The sequence below is a fragment of the Candoia aspera genome, chromosome 7, assembly GCF_035149785.1.
Source record: "Candoia aspera isolate rCanAsp1 chromosome 7, rCanAsp1.hap2, whole genome shotgun sequence".
Lineage (NCBI taxonomy): Eukaryota > Metazoa > Chordata > Lepidosauria > Squamata > Boidae > Candoia > Candoia aspera.
Window position 1 is genome coordinate 70,915,351 of NC_086159.1, and position 24,926 is coordinate 70,940,276.

The 24,926-nt window shown below is 38.4% G+C and overlaps 1 protein-coding gene across 1 annotated transcript in view; it reads right to left on the reverse strand.

The window, feature by feature from the left end:
* Positions 1–24,926, reverse strand: part of MAGI2 (membrane associated guanylate kinase, WW and PDZ domain containing 2) — a 713,008-nt gene that overhangs the window by 236,039 nt on the left and 452,043 nt on the right. The window contains exons 4-5 of the mRNA XM_063308087.1: positions 20,414–20,629; positions 5,779–5,989 (exon numbers count right to left, since the gene is read on the reverse strand). Of these exons, the coding sequence (XP_063164157.1) occupies positions 5,779–5,989; positions 20,414–20,629 (427 nt within the window). The remainder of the gene's footprint in view (positions 1–5,778; positions 5,990–20,413; positions 20,630–24,926) is intronic.

Consider the following 24,926-nt stretch of genomic DNA (forward strand, 5'->3'; position numbering starts at 1 on the left):
CCTAGTCAGAGAAAGACTGTGATTTGGGTGGTGAAGGACTACTTTTCTAAACAAGCCCATTTCATTCCATGTGCCTCCATTCTGTCTGCTCAGCAATTAGCCCGTCTATTCCTAGTCCACATCTACAGAATTCACGGGAGCCCCTCCCGCTTGGTCACAGACCGCGGAACACAGTTTACTTCTCAGTTTTGGAGGGCATTTTTAAAGCTGGTGGGCACTAAGCAAGCATTGTCCACTGCATCGCATCTGGAGACTGACGTATCTACAGAGGCTCTTAATTCGACCCTTGAACAATTGCGAGCATTTGTCAACTATCAGCAGGACAATTGGGTTGATCTCCTGCCTTTTGCTGAAGTGGATTACAACAACGCCGTCCATCAGAGCACAGGGCACACCCCTTTCCGTACTGTTTTTGGCCAAGATTTTGTTCCCATTCCTGATCTGCCTCAACCCACTACACCACCCTGTTCTGCTTCTGATTGGGCTGCGCACCTGGCCGATTCCTGGCCAGTAATTCAACAAGCATTGGCAGATGCCCAGTCCACCTATAAACTGCATGCTGATAAGAGACGAGCCCTCCAACCTACTTTTAAAGTTGGTGATAGGGTCTACCTTTCCACCAAGTTCATTAAGTCTCCTCAGCCCTCGAAAAAATTGGCTCCTAAATTTATTGGTCCTTTTCCTATTGTGGGAGGTGTGAACCCTGCCACGTTTAAATTGGATTTGCCACACAATCTTAGATGTTTACATCCTGTTTTTCATTGCAGCTTGCTCAAGCCTGTCAACCACTCCAATCGGTGGCATCTGCAACCTACATCTCCTGCACCAATCATGATTGACAGTCAACAACATTTTGAAGTGAAGGAGGTCCTTGATTCTCGCAGGCTTCATGGCACCTTGCAGTACCTCATTCGCTGGAAACATTTTCCCCACCCTGAGTGGGTGGCTGCCCGCGATGTTCAATCTCCTGTTTTAGTTAGACGTTTTCATCTGACTTATCCTATGAAACCTGCTCCTTAGTATTTGGGGGGGGGGGTATGTCATGTTCGCCATTCCAATGTTGCTGGTACATCGTAACGTTTCGCATGTCATTTCACTGATACGTGTTTCATCTGGGAAGGGAGGAGGATTCCATCTCGTGGAGTTGTTATCTGTTGGCTGCTGGTTTGGAATGTGTTCGGGTTATCTCATGTGTTCAAGGTTATTTTCCCAGGACATCAGTGGAAACGGTTACCAGCACCTGGAGGGGGGGAGTTTGCAACGGCAGGGCAAGGGGCGGGATTACATTTTGAGCAAGGGTTTTTAGTTTGTATTTGGCGTGCTTTTACTCATTCTCAGCTTTCTCTGTATTTGCATACTATTCTTCTAATAAATCAGATATCATTAAGTACCTGCTTGTGAGTCTGAGTATATTGGGATAGGCAATCATTACACATGGAGACTTCCCTTCATTTTATCTCCACAATTCTGTAATGGATTGATAGAGAGTAACTGGTCCAGTAAGTTTCTGTGCTCACAGATGGATTTAAATTTGTGTCTTCCCAGTCCTAATTCAGTGCCTGTGCTACTACAATACACAGAAGCTCTGGAAGGTCTAAAGTGCTTGAACTTAGCCTGGTGGGTACAGATTTTCCCAAGGCTCATGTGCTCCAAGTTGAATTAATTCCCTCCCTCCCTCCCTCCCTCCCTCCCTCCCTCCCTGTCAGTGTTGACTGCTGCTGACTGCCTGGACATGTCCCTGCAGTTTTCCTGGCAATATTTTGAAGGTGGTTTGCCATTGCCTCCTCCCTAGGTCTGAGAGAGGGTGACTGGCCCAGGGTCACCCAGCTGGCTTCATATCTAAGGCAGGACTAGAACTCACTAGTCCTCATAGTCTCCCAGTTTCTAGCCTGTTGCCTTAAATACTTCACCAAACTGGCTCTCTTTGGATTTTCTTACTGGTGTTAATTATGCATAACATATATCCTGAATATTCTATAAACAATGAACAGACATAATTCAGAGACCTTCCTAAAATTTACCTTGCTAAAGGCTCTTGCCTCAAAAAGCTCAAAAATTTGTTTTGATCAATATGGCTGGCGGTCTTCATGATAATGATATTGCATAAAAATGTCTAGCTCTGACAATTCTGATGATTCTACTGCATTGCTGGACACACACTCTCAGGCTTTGGAGGCTGGTAAAAGATAAACATGAAGCCCTAGTCCATCGCCGCTCCACTACAATGGTAAATTGTAAACCCATGGATAAGTGGTCCCAGTAGTTACTTCTGATGGAACCTGAAGGAGCTGGTTCATGATCCAGGTTCCTCTCGGATTTGCAGCTATTGCCTAAAGAGGAAGAAAAACTGTGGCTAGGAGGGCCTCTACCCTGCTTTGATACATTGGAGATGGTAACCTATGTTTTGATCACCATGTTGTTGCATTACTGTAACATAATCTACCTGAGGCAGCCTTTGGAGATGAACCAGAATCTGCAAAAGGCCCAAACAGCTTGACTACTAGAAGGTCAGGCCTGCCATTTCAGGATAATGGTTTTGAAATTGATGTACTAGGAGCCAGCAGGCTTCTGGGCCCAATTCAGAGTTTGTTATAATCTCCAAAGCCCTATATAACAGTCCTGGAATATATTGCCCTTGCCAAGATGGAATCTGCTTATCTGGTGTGAACATCTTGAGAAAGTTGAGAATTCCTCATCCTATGAGAAGAATATGAGAGATGAGTTAGATGGTAGGCTTTTTCTGCCATGGCCCCCAAATTTGGGGATTTCCTTCCTAAGATGCTGGTGCTGCACTTTCCCTCCTGCCATTCTATTAAGTGGCTAAAACAACCTTATTCCACCAAATTTAATTGTTATGAAGAATAATGTTGGGCTGGGTTGGTTAGTTTTCAGTTATTGTTTTTTATATGAGTGCTTTGTTGTGTATCATCCGGAGTATTTGGTTGGGATGAGTTCCAAGGGGGAATGAATTAATTAATGAAGGAATGAAGGAATGAATGAAGCAGGATAGGATCCTAGGGGAAGGGGAATGAAAATATCTATCTTTTGACCTTCCTCCCAGCAGGGAGCCACCACATCCAATGTCTCCCTATTTTTTTAAAAGTTTATTTAGCTTATGACAGAGCCTGCAGAAACTCAAGCAAATACAAGAGTGCTTAAGGTCTTTGCTATTTATCCAGTACTGAAGCTTTTCCTGAGACTTCCTTTGGTACTATGTGATCTAGGGCCAAACTACATGCTACCTGAAACCATTTGGCTGGATCCAGATTCAGGAACATCAACCTGAATGGTAGATCGACTTGACTTTCCCCTCCGCAATGGCAACCCAACTGTCTGAATGGAGTTGGCATAATGTTCAACTGGGGATGGAGGAGACAAGAGGAAGAATTCCTACACAGATGCAAGGGATTTTTGAAAACTGTGTAGAAAGCGCTACTTGATTTGGAGGATTTCTAATTTTCTTCCAGCAGCCACACTACTTTCTTCAACAGAATCTGCCCATAGATGTTATGGCATTTCTTGGGTGCCTACAAGATGAAGATGGATTAGGACTTTGTCCCGACTGGCTGGATGTGATTACACCCAATCTCAAGGCATAAACCTAAATTTGAACCTTACAGGGAAGTGTAACCAATTCAAAACTAAAAACAGAAGGTTTTGATTTTCTCCTGGGGTGTGGAAAAAAGAAAAGAAAAGAAAAGGGAAAGGTGCACTCAACCCCAAGAACTCACTCAGGCAGCTCCATGTCAAAAAGAAGCCAATGCTTTTTTCTGCTATAATAGAGCTGGGGCTTTGTGTTATTCTGTAAGTAACTCTTCCAATTATTGTGAATGGGTTACTGCTTGTGTTGTGTATTAAAATAGATTTCAGGAAGAAATTCTTTAGAAAGGAAAAAAAGAGTCTGTGGGTAGGAGAACATAGATATTAGATAACACTCTTGTCCTGATGATAAATCTTGCACCATTGTAAAGGATGTATTTTGTATTGTTTTGATTAAACTATTCAGTGCAATTTTTTTCCCCATGGAATGGCTGTTCGTGGAAAAAATGTGAGTTGAAATGAAAATGATGAAAACAAAGACATAAATTCTTTTGTATTCCTTGTGACATTTAACAAACAAACACATCTCAACTAGTAGAAGTCAGAGCTTCACAATGTGAAGCTACCAGCAAACAAACCCCATGTATGAATAGTGACCTTTCAGGAAGTGTGATCTCTTTTCATTTGATAGAGTAGAATTAGAGTGACCCAATTATTTTTTGTACCAGACACTTTACGTGCTCTTGGGAAACCTGCAGGAAAATTGTGGATGCTATTATGCATTTATTTTGGTAAGACTAATGCATATACAGCTGATCCTTGGATAGTGGCCAGGGGTATAAAATAGAAACAATGAATAGAATGCCATGAAATTGATGAAGTGTATTAGAAAGGGGAGAAAATGTTCCCTTAAAGAATTTGCAATTTAACCTCTATTACTATTTAATATGACTATGTAATGTATTCGGACGAAGAACATCCTCTGCAAGGCTCAGATGGCCGATTCCAGAGCATCCCCATCTGTCTCCACATCATCAATTGGCTCCACCAACAGTCCCAGCAAAAAAATCCCCTTTTTATGTGCACAAACATGCAGGTATTTGGGATTTTGCAAAGCACCTCTTTCAAACTCTGTGCACAGCCCTACTATATTATCTCAAACCATGCATCTCCTAAGCTCAGCATTTTTCAGTTTAAGATTTATATATTGCAATAACTGCTTTTCATTTATCATTGAATAATCTTGTAGTATAATTCTCCTCAGGGAAGGTGTTAAACAAATAGATTTTTGACTTCATTTGGTGGCTAACACCAACAGTGCCTTTGTATAATGTGAACACACAAGCACCTAAGAGTCAATTGAATGGAACTTCTATTAATCTGCCGAAGCATGGAAAACATGAAAAAATGTAAATGTTCTACAAGTCAACAAAGATTGGGGGAGATTACATTTCAACGTTTCATGATCCTTGTCAGGCAGTTCAGCAGTGCCTAAAAGTGATACTTCTAAGCACAATTCTAACAGACTTTTCTTCAGCAAGATTTATTGAGAGGAATAGGATGGGCTTGCAAAAAACTCCAGCAACTAAACTCTTTCCCATTTATACCTATTTTATTCTAGCATACATTAGGGCAGATTTTTTTTTCTTGTTACTGATAATGGAGATCCTTGTACTTAGCTGTTTTCATAACAGTGACCTGAATCTTTACTAGTCTGGGAACCAACGATTACAGTAGTATGCAAGCAAGCAAATATATATACTGTACGTGCATTCACTTATGCTTACACACACACAGAGAGAGACACACAAACATGGAAAAAAAGGACTTGATGTCCACTTTTACTTTAGAGTTGATACCTGGTAAGTCATTACCTCTTTTATATAAGCAACCCAAGAACATTCATCTTAATAAGGCCTACATGAGAGAACTTCCTCATATTCCCCATGGATTATGCCAAATAATGTTTCAAAACTACACAAATGGTTTAAGAGTAATACAGCCCATATAATAATACTATATAATCTAAATATATATCTATATAATCTAAATATAATCTAAATAAATAAGATGTGTAGTCCAAAGGAACTCTCATCATATCATACACAAGTCTGGCTGTATCAGTAGAACACCTGAATTATATCAACCTTAGGAATAATTTCACTGAACTGAGATGGACTTTTTCAGTGTATAGGAGGGAATTACTACCATTATCTCTTTCCAATGGGTAGTACTTACTCAATAAAGTAGACTTCCCCTTTCTCTGTGTAAGCCATTTCCCAATTATCAGGCAATGGGCCCAGTTCATCATTTTCTTCAAGTTTTGGCTGCTTTGTTACATCCATATCCTCTTTTACTTCTTCCGGTTGGCTATAAACAGGAGCAGGATAAGGCTGAGATGAAGTTTCACCTGAGGCACCTGTATTCTTTTCTTCATGTTCACTTGACTCTGCATGAACAAAGACATGTGCATCATTTGTACGCTATTATTATTGCAGGTTTGCAGTACAGCATGCAATATGACTGGGCTTCTGGATGGTATCTCCAGGTCACACTTGGTGGATATAAGCCAGGAATGGCACACAATAATTACATACTATTATTATGGTTGGTCACACAGTCAGCCAGATGTTTAGACTGGATTTGGCATTTTTGTCTACCTACCTATCGAGTCCTATCCAGGGATCTGGGATAGGCAGATGCTGTTTAATAATATTAAAGGTATTGTCACAGGATGTGAGCTGTTCCAAGCATAGCTGCCTTTTGAAAGTGACTGATGGTGATTTTGTCAGTGCTGATGGTGTTCAAGTGGTGCTCCAGATGTTTCAGAATTGCACCCAAGGCGCCTATTACTATTGGTGCTATCTTTGCTTTCTTTTGCCACAGTCGTCCTACTTCTATTTGCAGGTCTTTATATTTTGTGATTTTCTCCAGTTCTTTTTCTTCTATTCTGCTGTCTCCAGGTATTGCATCATCATCATCATCATCATCATCATCATCATCATCATCTATTTATTTATTTTCCCTGTGTGTGTGTAACTCAAGGGGGCAAACATACTTAATACCCCTGCTTCTTATTTTCCACATAATAACCCTGTAATGTGGGTTTGGCTGAGAGAGTGACTGGCCCAAGGCCACTCAGCTGGCTTTTATGCCTAAGGCAGGAATAGACCCCACCGTCTCCTGGTTTCTAGGCCAGCACTTTAACTGCTACACCAAACTGGCTCTCAGTTGCCAGTTTGTCTATCAGATGCCTTGATAGACATCAGTATAATTTGATCCAATATATCAAAATTAATCAGACCTATCCCCCAATAGTGACCTTCTTTTAATGCACTTTTATAGACAGTGTGCATAATTTCTGACCTGGGAGGTGACTTTAAGTCTCTCCTTGCTAGCAGATAATTTATATAAAAAACACTGGAATGCTGAAGGAACTTTTTAATTAAAGGAAGAAGCAATCTTTGAAATCAAAGTAAAATTCCCAGTAAAAAGAATATGCTCAATAAACTCTACTCCATCTGTCCCTTAAAGGCATAACCTTTGCAATACTGGGGTATTATGATATCTACCCTCTAAATTGCTAAGAGTAAGACATTAAAACAGGCTCTGGAAAAGTCCACTGACACTTTCAATACATAAGTGGGAATAAGTATTTTGTGGAAATTGTCTCTGGGTTGATGGTTTCTTGTACTTTGGCCCAACTCATTCTGAAATATAGTACCCTCTGCCAGTTGCCTGATGACCTTCTCAGCCTTGTTTAACCCTAAAAGTAGAAAAGAAACTACGGTGGCATTCCACAAGATCATAATTTATGTGTAACATTCAACTACCATTTTGATGTATAGTTGTCCCTTAAAATCAATGGTAGCAGTAGATCCTACAGTATCTACTACTTTTTGCCAAGCTCTGTTCTTAATTCTGGGGATCCCAGCCCCTGACCCCAGGGCCACATTAGGGGTCAAAAAGAGATTCCTTAAAAACATTCTGTACTTTTTCACAGAGTCCAAAGTTTGAATGAGGGCCCAGTTGTGCCTCATACAGTAGTTGAGAAACTGATATGGTTATAGAAAGTTGCATTGCACTTGAGATAAAGGCTTCCCTAGCTATGATTAAATCTTAGGATGTTGATGCCACAGAGGCAGTACAGTTTGATTCAGTCTTATTTTCTTTATGGAACTCTATTCCTAGATATTTGAACCTTCTCATTTGCTCAGTGGCATGATTATTTAGGTGCCATTTGTGGGTTTTAGTGGCATTGTAAAATACCAGAATTTTAGTTTTATTATGGTTTATAACCAAATGTTCCTCCCTGTAGGGTTGGACTAAGTGCTCTCCTAAGACCAACTTAGGTTAGAGACCATATTGTAAAATGGAATAATAGTAACAGTTTATATGCCAGTTTAGGGACATCTATATCTAAATCCTGTAAATATTGACTGAAAAGTTTATGTATGGATTGGGCATTTTGTCACTGCCTGAAGGTAAGAAGGCAATGTTTCTGAAGATAGAACCAGTTGGCTTATCTTCTCTGGGCTTGGAAACTAGGCAGGACTATAGGCCAGACTGGAAATAAAAAATCTTTCTAAAGATCATACTGAGTTGTAAGCTAACCAAGCACATTTTAGTCTACCACGTTGACTGAATCCAGGCAGACAAATGAAATGAAAGGTTTTTCCAACCCAATGCTAGTTTTTTTTAAAGAAAAATGTATCAACTACATAGGAAAAGTTTTCCTCTCCTGGCTGACATTTTTTCTCATAAGTACCAAGGCTAGTTGTATTGCAAGAGAGGAGTGAACACAATAATGTTAAGAGGTTCACAAACTTTTTGTCTGAATAAAATCTTCTTGGGATCCTGCAGTGGTTTCATCTCTTATGTACAATCCTGGGGGATTTTCCTTGCTTGATATCTGCTTCATTGGCAATGATTTTGTGGTAAACTTTTGCAGTTAACTCTTTACCACCTGAAGCTATGTGTACAAGGCCAAATCATATTTATCAGAAAGAATTTTCTCCTCTAGAAGGAATTCACTTAAAAATATTAATAAACTGACTACCAGATATTCTGAGCCACGTTTAAGACAGGCAAATCTTTCCATGGCTGAAAATGAGGTTCTAAATTAAGTCTTTCCTTTCTGTAACCAATGGAAACAGTCTTGCATTTTTAGGTGACCTACTTTCAAAAATTAATCTGCTTCACAAAAGGCGGATAAAAGCACAGTTTTATGGAAAGACATCTCCCTGGAGAAGTTCAAAGCTTCCACATGACACTGTTTCCACTCTCCATTCTGTCCAAAGGATTATGAACATGGTTGGGTGATTAACTTCATTCCTGCTGACCACAGAACACTAAGAATAGCTCTGGGCTTCATTAGTACTCCCTCCAGCCAATAGGAGAAAGCAAAAAATGATAACGTATCCCTGCACTACAGCAGTTCCTGGAGTAATAAAAAATCCCTGTTAGCTCTACAAGGTAGACCAGATCACACTGATGCCACATGAAGACTAGAACTTTACATTATTGAAATAGGCCATACCAACAGAATCTTGCAAGTCTGTCTGTGTTTCTCTTTCCCTTCCTCTTATACTCCAGGGAATCAGAAGGGGCTAGTCTGAGTCTTTTACTAATACTATCCAACCCGCCTGGGCTTAACACATGCTTCAGAACCTGCTGTTGTCCTAATGGCTTCTAGATACCTTCTCCAAGGTCATCTCCATGGCTGCCTCCCTCCACACAAAAGAGAGAAAAAATAAATTGCATCTCCATTTCTGTTTTAATCCATGAGGGCAAAGTTGCTTGACTATCAAAATGTTCAGAGCTGCAATGACAGCATAATACTGTAGTATCACAGTTAGGGCCATTTTCTCAAGAATTGCAATTAAGAATTAAAAGGTGCAGTGAATTTTTTTCTTTGTGTGTGTGTTAGGATGGGAGGTATTGTGAATCAAAAGTATGGAACATGCTGCTTACATAAACAGAGAATAACATTTTTTTTTACAGGAATTGTAAATCTAACTAACTAGAAGTATTAAGTTCAGGTTCACTGACAAGCCCAAGGTGGGAAATGGGATTAAGGCAAAATTTCCTATGAATTGAAAAATGAACTGCACAACTCGCTGGAGTGCCAGTGTTGCTATCTGAAAAATAGAATCACATGCACGGTTTGGGTTTGGTAGACCTTCATGTGACTTGCGGATGTTAGATGCTCTGATTCAGCACCCCAGCTTGTCAAAATTATTCTTGCTACTGTTTAAATATATACCTATCTTCATCCTCAAATCTTCAATGCAGAAAAGTTTCAGTTATTGGGCAAACATTAGGTTCATGTTTATTCAGAGTCATCTACATCAAAGTTCAGATGATTGTTCATCTTGGCAACCAAACAACAAACAGAAACAGCTGTGCAGACCTACTACAGTATATCTAGATCCTTAGAAGGTGGCAGTGACCCAACATGCTTTGCATGCATCAAAAGTTGATGAGAAAGATTTTTAGGGCAGAGAAATTGAACACCCAAATTATTCACTATTTTTGAATAAACTTGAGGAAAACCTAGCCTACAAAGCACTGAAAGTAACAGAACACAGCCAAATAACCTCTCAGTCTCAAAAGAGAGGGTAAATTAAAATGTCTAGACATTTCCCTTTATTCTGTCTGAAGTATCAATTAAAACAAAATTGTATCATGACTGATCATGACGTATTATCTTTTTTTCCCCCTTTTCATTCTGTCCCAGTGTTGGTTTAAAGAGGGATAAATAGAATATTTCTTGTAAGAAATTGGAAAAAAAGTTGCTTCAGACTAGTTTGGTTACTGAAAAGCTGCCTTGGGAATGAAAAATCAGGCTTCTGCCACTTTTAATTTTAAAGATAATCCTGAGAATAATTGTTTGGTTGCTATAGTTTATTGCTCATTCATCAGTACAATTTTTGCATGATAGGTACAAATAAATTTCAAATAAATTGAGCGATACATTATGGCTGTCCTCCCCTCCCCACCCCCAAGAGACAAGTTAATCCACTTATGGATGATTCAAAGAGGATCATTCAAAGGGGAATATGCCAGATTTAGGGAATTCAGAGGAAAATGTATCAACTTTGCTACCATTTCTGATTGCTGCCCCTTTGACATGCCCACCTGGCTACTATTCCCACCTGCTCCTTTTGAACAGCTTCTCTTACTTGTCATTGCCACTAAAGTGCCACTTGCTCACTTATCCATCAATCCTGCAAATAAATCCACTTATTACTGCTTCCAGACTACTATCCATTTAAAATAACTCCTGCTGTCTTCTGGTTAAGTAGTAGTTTGGTTGATTTAATTCCATATGACACTGGCACTAAAGGGCCAGTGCAGCAATAGGAATGGAAGACCAGGGAACATAGCCTGTCTAATTACACTTGGGTTCAACTCAAGGAAAACTTTAAAGAGGTGAACTGCCAACCAACTGAGTTTCAGTAACTGTTCGTTATTGCTAATTGTGGTGAGTTATCATTGTTTTTCTTCTTCACTGGAGCTTCGCGTGGGTGGAAGGAAAAAAGGCAACTACTACAAAGCAATGAAGATAGAAAAAAATTGAGTGGAAAGAGAGAAGAAGCAGAGAAGGGAAGGATGGAAATGGAAGTATAAATGGGAGTGATGGAATAAACACAAAAGGGAAGAAAAGAAAGCATTAACCATCATGGACTAAGGATGAGCTCTCTGAGTCGTGTTCCCTGGATAACTTGAAATAAATAAGTCAACTGCATACTGAATTATTTCTCAAACCTTCCATTCTGTCTCTGGTTTTTGTGGTGCTCATCTGCACACAATACTTGGTGTCTACCAACCATGCACACACAAATAATCTTTCCATTATTTTCTCCCACCATTGAGCACTTCTTCCATTTTATCTTTCCCTCTTTCTTTCTACTTCCTACATTCCATGTCTAGGAGATGCCTACTAATGGATGTATAAAGGTGTAAAACTCCAAAACAGCAACAAGAATTCCAAATACTTGCAAGCAGCACTCAAAAGTCTTTCAGAGCTGAGATAAAAACCATCCCTTCTCCCACCCAACTCTTCTGTGAGAAATGCAAATATCTGCCATTAATGAGGAGAAATGCAATAATCAGCAACCTTGCAACCATTTTCCCCGCTCATATTTGTTAGCTAACAAAACCATTCTAATTTTAAAAAGGTATCACCCCATACAGAATTTTATTCTATGATATTTAATCCCTGTAACATAAAAGATGGCCAAATGATCTCAATTTTCCTTGCCACATTAGCTTCTGGCTTTGAATCACCTACCATGTCCTCAAATTTAACTTGCCCTTAAGAAATACATAATTAAAAGAACGTTTCCATATTCTCAGGCAACAACTTAATGAATTTCCTATAATTCAATAAAAAAAGAACAGTAACATAAATCTACTCTTGTTTTATTTAGGCTTCATTGTTAATGTTATCCATTAACAATCTGTTCCAATATTTTTAGATAGATTTATCAATTTGGGAATCAGCTGGGTGCAGTTGGGAGGATTTGCAGAAGAATGCAGTCTGGAACAAGGATGGAAGACATTGCACTTTATAGAGATAAGTTATGCTCATATAATTCTTTATATTCTAAATTACACATCACTTTGAAACTGAGTTTGGTATCTTTCTAGCTGCAGATATGGATCCCATAATGGTCCTGTGCAGAAAAAAATACCAGAAACATAGGTTATGAATAATACAACAGACTTGCATCTCACTTTGAACTGTATAGTACTGTAGTTATACAATTTCTTTAAAAATCCACCATGCTGGGCTTTAATTATTTTAAAGCAGGGACTATTGTATTTTGCTCCATATACCTGCCAAAGCAAAGGCTTTATAGTGAAATTACAAAAGGAACTTTGTGAATAAATGTTTGAAGTTAGGACTGATTCTTAATAGATACAATGGAATAGTAGAGTGACAAAAGGTAAGCAAAGTATTTTTGTGCATGATCTGTAGGAAGGATGTTATAATGGGACAACATAGAGGACAATGTAGAATCAGAGATAAGGAGTGAAGTACAATTTGCTTGTTTTTCCTCTGCCCCAAATTTAGCCCGTTATTTACCACTGTCAGCAAATCTGTTTAGGCTGTAAAACATTCTCAGTAGCTTAGTCTACTGGTCGCTTACAATTCCTGCCTTGGCATGAGGAGTTGGCAGAACCAATTGAGACAGCCAGTTTTCTAATCTGTTTGGTTGTCTGTGTCTGAGCAGGCTTCAAGGTGTTGTTGCTGCTGCTGCTGCTGCTGCTGCCTTTCTGTTTTTTTTCAGATTTCTAAGAACTTTTTGATTTTGTCCAGTTTCTCAGAAATTTCTATTAATCTCAGTAACATTGTTATGACTGCTTGAAGTAAGTAAACTTTACTGTAGGCAGCAGTGGTATGTGTTGTTTGTTCAGCAGGACGTAAGTATTTGTATCTGTATTTGGCCTTTAAGGGTTACATAAACAAATCTACAGAAGGTAGAACTTCCAAATTAATATCTGGATTTGCTGCTGATGGAGAAGGCCCTGGATTTCCAGTGGGAATATGGCGATCTGTACAGCTGTGCTTGCGGGCTCCGCGAACAGAACTGACAACATGGCAGTTTTTTGCGGGCTCAGGCAGATTTTCCCTGAAGTCCTGGAGCTTTTTCATGGATAGAAATCTCTTGGAATCATCCCATCCATCCTCCAGAATGGCACCTTATAGCCAGAGGATCGCAAACAGCATTCTCGTTAATCTGGTAAGAGCACCTGGGAGGCTGGGATGGCACCATTTCCAAGCTGCGGTGTAGCCTTAAAGAGACACTAAAATCAGCCACCCCATTTCTAAATCACCCAATTTATATTTTTAAAGTTTATGTACCTAAGAGAGGCTTTTTACAGCAAGGAGAAGTGATCTCTCTTGGTACTTATCGTTATTTTTGGGATTAATTTTAAAAAAAAATCTTTTTAACTTTTGGCTTGTTTCCCATCCAAATACTAAGGAGGATTGAGAATAAATAATTGCCTCCCTGCAATTATTTCTGTACTGAATTTGAAGAATTAATATTTTCCTACACGTTGTATCTGCTGTTTTGAATCTTCAGCTTTCTGTTGCCACTTTCCCTGGGAGCTGCCTGTTAGCATACTTTCACTTGTGTCAACATCTTTCAGAATTTTCCATTAACTTATTAACTCCTCCTTTCGCTAGTCAAGTATCTAGGCGGCGCCATAATCTACAGCCTGAAACATGGAGGATCTCAGGCAGACTTTCTCAGAGTTCCATTGTGAGCTTCAACACATTTTTAAACAGATTTTTTTTTTATTCCTGTCAAGCTATTATGCAAGATATTTGGGACATTGTAGAAACCATCAGCTTTAAAATGTGTCATCTGGCTGGGGATGTCATGGAAGAAGTTGAGGAGCTTAACAATGATAGAAATGTTTCTACTGATAGTGAGAGCAAGGCTTTTGCTGATGATGACCAGATTGTGGAACTGAAGGAATTAAAGGGACAGATTGAATTACAAATCATAAATGGAATTGTTTTTCTGATGGAAAGTTATGGGAAGGAAGAGTTTTTTTTTCCTATGGGAGGTTTTCTGCTGAGAAGTTGGAGTTTTTAAGGGGGGTAGTTGGGCTGTTTGATTTTTTTATTAAAAATGCGTTGTATGTAATGTGAAGACATGTAAATGCTTTGGTATATTTTGAAGTGGGTCAGAATGTTCATTTGGATTGCTTTTAAGGCTTGTTTGACTTCATACTCTTTTAATGATCTGGATTAAGATGAATAAGGTATAAACAATAAATGCTGGTTTTAGGTTTAATAGAATTAAGGTTGTTACAATTGCAGTATTATTAATTATAAGAGCAGACAATTTATGTTTTTTTAGTTTGATCTTTATTATAGTAGACAGAAATGTATAGAATAGTGGTAGGAAGGAAATAATTAAATAAATGTTTTGCAGGGAATTGTTTAGGTTTATATATTTCTTTTTCTTTTAATATAAGGGGAAGGAGCAATTGTATTTAGTGACTGTTATAATGTGCTAATGGAATGATTTATAGAAATAATGTGATTTTGGTTTGATATAGAGGGAGGGATTGATTATGGAAATTGCTGTATATTCTTGCTGTTAAAAGTCGGAAGTCACCTCTTTATATAATCTTTAAAATTCTTTTTTTCTTGTGTTTTCACACCTTTTCAGTTTTTTCCTCTTTTTGTGGTTTTTTCCTCTTTTTGTAGTTTATTTTTGCTTTTTTGTAGTTTTTATCTTTGCTTTAAATCTAATAAAATTCTTACACAAAAAAGAGAGAGAGAGAGAGAGAGAGAATGAGAGAGAGAGAGAAGGCCCTGTTGACATGATTTCTGGTTTGACTTAGCATCACCTCAGCAGAGTAATTAGCTGTTTAGTAATTAGGTGTTTAACTATCTAGGAACAAATCTGACTCTAAAGCAGTAGACTTGTTAACTGTTTCAAAGGAGTCCAATAATCCTACATTTTTGAGTGGGGAGAAGCTCTAGTCAATTTTGGGTTGCCCTGGAAATTTTTGTAGTTTCAAAGTCATATTATTACCAGGGCTATTTCTTAATATTCTTTTCCCCTCATATTTGCAAGGGAGTATGACATATAGTCACAAAGTCAAGAATCAGGATGGAATTCAGCTCAGATGTTGCTCTCTTTCCCCTTCTATAAGTCACACAATTTACAATGGAAAGATGAACAGAAAAGATCTTGCTCAGAGGCTGAATCATAAATGGGGAAATTCTACAATAGACTAAATTTAAAGATGTCATTAAAGTAGTGTTAAAATGGAAATATAAATGTGTAGGACACACCTTATGTTTACAACAGTGGACAAAAAGTGACGTAGTGATGGTCCTACAATTACACATCTCTACAAGATAGAGAGATGATCTCTCTACAAAAAGAACATGATCCTAACTGGAACAACATATTGAAAGACTGAAGAAAATAAAAGTATCTGTTAAGTCATTGCTTTGGATATCAACATTATCCAGATGGATATGATGATAAAGTGATAAAGTGAAAGTGTGGGGAAGAGGCACTTCTCAGATTTTCTGCCTCAAGGAACAAAACAGTCTACCCTACCTTCTTATAAGGAACACTTGTTTCATTTCAAGATTTTAGCCTTTCAGTTGCTAATCCCTTTTTCAGTTGCTGCGCTACTGCCCGAGGAATGATCCACAGGATACAGCTGACAAAAATGACAGAGAAAACTTTTCAAAATGATGGGACTCTCTAGGAAACTTCACCCACCCTGTTTAAACTTTGTTGTTCATTGCAGGAAAGAAAGATCAGGTTCACCTTGGATTGAGGATCTAAAAAGCAGCAGATAAATGTAGGTATTTGGAAACAGCCCTCAAGCGGACAATGCCAGATGGATTTTTAACTTCTATCTCAGGGATCGGCTTCAAAAAACTCTCACTCCCCCTTCCTACAAAGACTTTCTCCATCCGGCAATGAGAAGAGCATCATTAAAAACATCAGGACATGATATCATCATGACTAAGCTGTGCTAGAAGCTATATGATGGAGAAGGACGTGATACAGAAACACCATTTTCTGCTGCCGTCTGATTTGCTGTATAATGTATTGAGTTAGTGGTTTTTTTTTATTATTGGTATTATAAGCATAATCACTAGAAGAAAGCCATAGTGTGATGGAAAGCTCAAAACAAGAAAAAGTGCACCAGATTTGTTTCAGGGATAATAATCCAAATATGGCTATTTAGGAAACACATTTCCAAGTCATTATTTCAGAACCAAGAATTATGTCTGAGATGAAAGGGATAGAAATGTGCTCTGCATGTTGGCCAGAAAGAGATCTGTTTCCCACAGTGACTAACTTGTTCTTTGTCTTTGTTTGCTTTCTCACTGTGAGATGGGCAACAGAGTTTTATTTGGTGCTTAATCGCAACAAGTAAATTGCTGGTTGAATCCTACCATTTGATATTTTCTGCCTAGTATGCAGAAGACAAATTCACCAAGTATACAGCAAACTGGGGATGCTTAGTTGGCCTGCAGTGTGCCTGCAGAGAAGCATGAAAAAACAATATGAATTTTCCCAGAATAGGGCCAGCAATTATAAAAAATCTTTCTCTCACTGCATAACCAATTTCTCTGCCTCCCCTTTGCATTCATTCTGAAGTCCATTACAGAATAAAATGTAAGTTCAACAATGATACGATGTTCAATTTGCAAACTTGGAAGAAACCAGAAGACTTATCAAGGCTACCTCTTCCCAATAAACTAGAATAAGGCGGACTGTGAGATCAGTTACAGACTTTGCTTAGCTCCTGCCTAAATCTCTACTCTTAGTATAAATCCTCTTTATTTCCTATGAAATGGCTGATATGCTTTATCCAAAAAGGCACTTTTTGTTTCCTGCTCAGCAAATTTGCTCCTGGTGAAATTCAGCGGCAATGCTACTTTTTCCTTCATTAGCTTTGTCGGAGGTATGGAGAGTTTCCTATATAGGTCAGCATGGCCAAAGGACCTCCTGTACTAGTGAGGAGCATATAACCCACACCAAACAGTCTGTTTAATAGTCTAGATTAATATTTTTTATGGCTCCTACCTAGAGCTATGCAGATCCTCAGAAATGTCACCTCTTTTTGCGTTAAAAAAACAAACAAACACGTTCAGATGTCTTAGAGGAATCTGCATGATCCTTCTGGAAAGTTGCTTTATGCAGATTTAGTAGAAAACATAAGAAACAATGCAACCAAGATTACACATCATGTAAAGCCATAATACAGCTTTTTTGATTTTGGCTTATGTTGTTGCAGTTTATAAATAAAGGTTTGCAGCTTATTGTCAGCCCAACATGGTAGATCAGATTAAGAAACCAGTGCCATATAGATCAGTACTACTCTTACTGTAACAGCTGTAGCGATAGAATCTTGCAAGTCTGAATGTGCTTCCCCCCTCCCTCACCTTATCTTCATGTGAACTAAGGAGGGCCTTCTCTGAGACATTTTCTCATGTCATTTTCCTGACCCGGACTCAAGCATTTCTTATATGACCGTTGCCTTCGTTGTGGCTCTTCCTTCTACCCTTCAAGGCCATTCCCTATTTTCTCTACACTTACTGTGTTGGATGAACATAGCCAGTGGTGGCCTACAAACAAACTGTGAATTCATGAAAAATATATGAAGAGAGCGCCATCTTTCTTTTATGGCGCTGCGGGTTAAACCGCTGAGCTGCCGAGCTTGCCGATCGGAAGGTCGGTGGTTCAAATCCGCGTGATGGGGTGAGCTCCCGTTGCTAGTCCCAGCTCCTGCCAACCTAGCAGTTCGAAAACATGCAAATGTGAGTAGATTAATAGGTACCGCTTCAGCGGGCAGGTAACGGTGTTCCGTTTAGTCATGACCACGGAGGAAGTGTCTACGGACAAACGCTGGCTCTTCGGCTTTGAAACGGAGATGAGCACCGCCCCCTAGAGTTGGACACGACTGGACTTAATGTCAAGGGAAACCTTTACCTTTACCTTTACCTTTTAATAGTAATAATAGTTTAATTGTTTTATTATACACCTTCACCAAGGCTTGGTACAAGACCCAGTAATTACAGAATTCTGCCCAATAAAATTAGTTCACAACTCCACATGAAAACCACCAAACAAACATTAACTACTAAAACAAACCAAGTGAAATAATGCTCTGTGATACCACCAAGGCTCTAAACATCCATAAATAAAATAAAATGCTGTAGGTATTAACCATGGAATTGCCAGTATTAATGAGAGTACAGTGGGATAACCATGCCCTACACTAATCACCATGTCATATAAAAAGTTCTTTAAACTCCTTTTAAATGTGATCAAATTTTCACAGAGGCATAGGGAAGGAGGGAGCAGATTCCAGAATTGTGGAATCAGGTCCCTGAAAGTTCTAGAACCTGGAGTTTGCAACCCTGGAGCAAGGAACAGAAAGAAGACCCTTCTCAGAAAATGGAAGAAGTGAATGAGATTGTAGGGAAAAATAAAGGCAGACAAATACTGTGGGGTTGTAACCAGAGGGTCAGCACATAAGCACCAGTATTTTATAGTGGTCTCTGTTGCAGATAGCCACTGAAGAGTCCTGCAGTGCAGCAAGACAAAAGATTAATGTGGAAAGGCCAGAATGGCCCTGTTCTGATGTAAGGACAGAAGACAGAAAGAAAGATCAGGGCCACTTGCAGAACACTAGAGGAATAATCTAAACAAGAAACAACCAAGGCATGAACCAATAAAGCCTCACTTCCCAACACCAGAAACACCCAGATCATATGAATTCTTATTAAATGAAAATTAGAAACCCTCACTGTAAAATCACAGAGTCAACTGATCATCAGTCAAGACTCTGAGGCTGAGAGAGGAGGAAACTGGGGCAATCCAGGAACCCTGGAGACAATTAGTGGGGAGACACAATAGAGGATGGGGAAAACAATAAAGCCAAAATGCAGCAGTCTCCATCTCATCCCCATTGAGGTGATAGGCAATGATGGCATGGCAAACCCTGATCATGAATCAGGGCACCAAGGAAAGATGATAAAGGCTAAACCAAATAGGATCAGAGTGTATTAGTTTTTTGTATAATGAAGCAATTAGCCATTTATTTCACTTTTTAATATTTAATTTTTATTATATGTTTTGTTGTTTAATCTACATATAAAATTGTGGTCTATGGCTATAAACTAACCAACCAAGTAACCAACCAATCCAAGACTGATCTCTGATGTCACTGTAAAGAGAAATTTCTGGGACTGTAATCCATCATGCAACAATGCCAAAGAAAAAGTCAAAACAGATTTGGACCGCATGGTTAACCTTTCTATGATAGGTTGGTTAGATAGAAATTTCTAAGATAGAAATGTTCAACTCTTTAGTTACAATTTAATTTGATTGAACTAGAAAGGATTTCATAGCTATATATTGTAAATTTTAAATGGGTTTGTGGACTGTCCCAAAGAACACTTGCATTTCTAATAACAGTTCCATTTACCAAAAAAAAAAAAAAAAAAAAAGGAAAAAAAAATCTAATCCCTGATAGTGAAACAGAAAAAGAGTGCCCTTGCTAATTCTGGACCTCCTTCTTCCTAGCTCTCCCAGTAGACATAGTGAAGTAAGCTGCAGTTAAAAGAGCCCCTTTCCTTCTCCAAAGGGCCTGGTGAGCTTCTGATCATCCAGCATGGGTGAAGCTCTCCTGGGAGAGACTGTGCTGCCAAAGTGGGAAGGTTGGAAGTTGGACCTGTGAGGAGGACATGGGGGAAGAAGCTAGGTATGATTTGCTTACAGCTCAAATTATCAGGCAGAGCTCCTTGAAATGACCTGAGACAAAGGAATAAGTTCCACCTAATACTGAGTGCTAAAAGGGATTGCGTAAGAGTAAATTATTAAAGAACAAAGTAGTTTAAAACAATTGATGAAAAGGATCACATGTTTTTAAACCCTGTAAATGAACTAGAGCACAAGCTGAAAAGGGGGAAGGCAGTTTTCTAAAAAGTAAAACAAAACTGAAAATGTATGCAGCGTGCAGTTTCAGCTTGGAGGTAAGTGAACACCACCTTAGATGTTTTGTGAAACCATGGCTGCTGCTGAAGAAACCCATCAGGACACTTCCCCTCTGCAAAGTCTAGCAGAATCATGGCTCTCTGTAATTCTTTGTTCTTCTCCTACTTCTGGCTAATAAGAGGAAGTGAAAAGAAGAAAGTTCAGAATCCTGACTCAAGGGGAAGAAATCTTGAATATTCCAGGATGGGAGGGAAGAAGTGAGTGTCTTCAGAGACTGCCATCTGTGAGTTGTAAGTGGTGTTTTGTGTGTGTGCGTGTGCATGTGCAAAAGCTGGGTATAGAAGCATGAGAGAAGATGCCCTCACCTGGTGTGATTGCCGTGCCATTGCCATTGACCACAGCTTTCTCTTCCTCCTCTTCTTCTGGAGGTTCAATTCCCGTCTTTTCCATGTTACTCACTGACTTGTTTCTTTTCCGTTTGCCTTCCGAACTGGGTGTTGCACCTGGGAGTATCTGATCTGTGACATTTAATAGTAGTGGGGCTGGCTCAGCAGGAGGCTTTGGAGTACCGTAGTAATTATCTATGATGAAGCAAAACAAAACCAGAAAAATCAGAAAATGGGTCCATGGGAAACCTTTTTCTATTGATTTCATTCTGCAGTTTTCAGCTTTCAGTACTCAATCTCAATGTCTATAAAAAGTCACTGGAATAAGGAACTCAGATAAATTTCACTGATAATAATATTTTTTTATATATATACTAGTGGATAGAAATATACATTTCAGTGTGGAATGTATATATAGATGCTAGCACTCAGATGTATGGTTTGTCACTCTTACCTCTCCCCTGTTTTCTTGTTTATTTAATTGGGTATTTAGACCCTGTTATTCTGCTCACAAAATTGCCTAATGAAAAATAAAGCCAATCAAAATAGAGCATTTATTATAATAATAATAATAAAAAAAATAATCACACTCTAAGACAAATTCAGAAATAATAGAAACCACCTAATTAAGCAGACATTTGGACAAAAAAAGTGTATTAAACATAGTTATTTATTTATCAAATTTCTTCACCACCCATCTCATATAGCAATGGCTCTGAAAATCTAAAGATGCTGAAAAGGCAACAAGGCTGAGGTCTAGTTATCTTTTATGGGAAGTCTTCAGGCGGATGCTGGATGGTCATCTGTCATGGATGCTCTAGTGGATCCTGCCCTGAACAAGGTTGATGATTTATAAGACGCCTTCCAACTCTATGATTCTACGATCCTTCCATGACAGGTGCCATTCCCCACTTCACGAAATAAGCTGGAAAAGTTCTGGCATAAGGAATACGTACCAATGGCAAAACAAAAATATCTGCACTGAAATTTAAACCTTGTGGATTACCACTGCAAACAGATTTATATTTGCTTCAAACACATTGTTCATTTGTTCTTCTTGTCTTTGCTCTTGGAGAACCTAATGATGACATAGCGGTAAGCATGGAACTCTTCTGCTATTGCTTTTCCAAACTGCTTTACCATCTTTGCATGAATTTAAAAATAAATTTTAACTGAAATGTAATTTATTGGGATGGAGCAGTTCAAATTAATTCAAACAGACTGTGTGTCATAAAATGCAAATGTTCTGGGGATTTCAAAGCACCACAGATTAAATTATTAGCTTTTTGATCCTCCCTTTCTTCCAGAACAGGCAGCTATATGCATGGAACTTCTCACAACAACTAATGATCTAAAATGATGATGATGATGATGATGCGGGACTAGTGGAAGAAAAGTTGCCTGCCCATCAAAGTAGAACGACTGTGGCAAAAGAAAGCAAAGATAGTACCAACAGTAATAGGTGCCTCAGGTGCAATTCCAGAACATCTGGAGCACCACTTGAACACCATCGGCGTTGACAAAAGCACCATCAGTCAATTGCAAAAGGAACAGCTCATATCCTGCGATGATACCTTTAACACCATCAAACAACAACATCTGCCTATCCCAGGTCCTTGGGAAGGACTTGATAGGTGGACAAAAATGCCAAATCCAGTCTAAACTTCTGGCTGACTGTGTGATTAACAACGGTGTATTGAACTTGTATGCCCATCCAACTGCAATGACTGTAAATGATTTCAAAGCTGAGCAAAGATTTCACCCCATGATCTTAGTCTACAGCTTTATTTATTTATTTATTGTTTTTTAATTAAGAACAAAAGAAAAAGAAAACAAAACACAATGGTAATACTGATGGAGATACATACATTGTCATAGCAAGGAAAAAATATATATAAAAATGCTTTACAAAAAAGTGGAAACAGTGCAACCAAAAAAAGAAAAGAAAAAAAACCCCATAGTATAATATGTCCTTATAGCAACTACCAGTAACAATTTTATATATACTGTACTTATCTAACAGAAATAGTATTCAAGGACATATAATTCTAATACATTTGTATGACTACCATTTTTTAAACTTAGTGTAATTACTGTAAATGAGTCCCATATTTCATTATACTTGTCCATACAAAGTCTACATCTATAGGCAATCCTCTCATAGGTGGCAAGTGTAACCAGGTCTTCAATCCACTGAGTAAATGGGGCCATACATTTATCTTTGCATGGTGCAATATCAGTCTTTTGGCCATAGTAAAGGCATGGAGAATCCATTTACATTGTCTAGTTGTCAAGTTCCATGTATTAGGTATATAATTCAAAAGAATATTATCCTCTGAAAATCTTAATTTTTGTTGCACAGATTTATATGGTCCACTACTTTCTCCCAAAACTTGGTAAGCATAAGACATTGTAAAAACATGTGTCGTAAAGAAGCATTGTCCTTATTACATCTCCAACAGAATGTTGTCTTAGACAGTCCTTTTCTATACAGATGAAATGGAGTTCAATAAATTCTAAATATTATTTTTTGTTGTATAAGTCGTAGTTTAAGGTCCACTGACACTCTTGCTCTAGAAGTTAAAATGCTCTCCCTTTGTCTAGGCAATATAGGAACCTCTAATTCTTTATTCCACTCCTGTCTTAGCATCTGCATATCAAATTGATTTATTGATAGCAAATATCTATAAAAACTAATAGTAGATTTTTTAGTTTTAAAGGATTTAACAAGTTGTTCTAGTATCTCAGAAGCTCTAATAACTTCTTAATGAGAAGCTGAAGCAGAGGACTCTGACAATGTAAAAATCTCTCTCTCTCTCTCTTCCCTTCTTTCTGATGTTTTTTTGCTCCCCTTACTTTCAGTCTTCCAAGCACTAAAAGGCCACTTTTCCCTGTATGAATCTACACCATTTTCAGAGGGAAAGTGAATGAAGACTGAATGAACTTCTTCAGGAGTGACACCATGTTTGTGAAATGCTGAATCCAAGAAGACTGAACTGATCCTTTTTTTTTCAATGCAAACTGTACATCACTTCATAAATTTTAATTATCATGTTGTTGTTTTTTTTAATCTCAATGTGTAACTAGGAAGGCTGAATATTATTTCTGGTTTGATCTCAAAAACTGCTTTGAAGCACACAGAAGTGTGAATGTAACACCTTAAAGTGGCTGCTCCTGTATGTGCCAAAGCATCTTCTGGAGATCAAAATGGAAAAGCTGCTCAGTCCTAGAGAGTAGTTTCTGCTTGTAGGATTTATTTTGCTGTTCACAGTTGTAACTTGTTTGGGTTCTGGAGCAAAGTGATTTAGTAAGAAATCAGACTTTTCTAGATATCTTTTTGTCAAGAATTAAGTCTCATTTAGCAATGGAAAGAGTGCCAAGTTGATAAAATATCTGCACAAGAACTTGCTGGTAGCTATTTGCAGAACGTCTTCCCCAAGGAAAGGTGAATGGGTTTTCTTCCTGAACTTTTGATTCAACAAGCTTTTTACTCTTAACCATGTATAGGTATTTTTCAGGCTGTTTTAACATATTTTGATTTTGCATTGTTTTCCTGTTCTTATTTATTTTGCATTGTTAACTTTTGTTTTCAGCTATTGGATGGCACTGATATGCAGTAAATAAATACTTCATGCAATGAACATGGATTTGAGTATACTCCGGGAGATGGTGGAGGACAGGAAGGCCTGGCATGCTATGGTCCATGTGGTCACGAAGAGTTGTACATAACTTAATGACTGAACAACAAATAAATGCTTCAGGAACAGAGATGAATAACAGAGATAAACCAAATTTTAATTGGTTGTCATTTGGAGAATGAAATGTATGTTATAAACATTGCCCTATTCATGCCCCATTCATTCATTCATTCATTCATTCATTCATTCATTCATTCATTCATATATATTAAAATGTGTATAAAGATTTGCTCAGTATCAGTACAGACCAAAATTCCAGGGCAATCAAAAATCTGGTATAAGAACTTAAGAACAGAAGCAGTGCCCTGCTGGATCAGATCCCTGGAGCATCTAGTCCCCTATACAGTGGCCAACCAACTGCACAAGAAAGCCTACTAGTCTTCTAGCAGATGGCCTTCAGAGACAGTCACCCTGCCATCAAGGCTAATAGCTATTGATTTTCATGAATTGGTCCAACCTTTCTTTTTTTGAAGCCAGCCAAGCTGGTAGCCAGCACATCTCATATCTCTAGAAACCCATAATGCAAACAGCAGCAGAAAAGCACATCATCCAAGCAAGACAGCTGGCAGAATATGGTCCCCATTCTCTCTGTCTTCTTGAGATTATATATCTTCACCCAAGATATCATAGCATTAATGCAACAGAGATAGGACACATAACTTTACCTGTCCTGAAAAATAAAGCAAAATGAAGCAATAAATTAAGCAGATAATAATAAACAAATCTTCCCACTTTTATGCTTTTTAAATTGGGCAACATTTATGTGATTTGCATCTTCAGCTGGTGTATGGAAC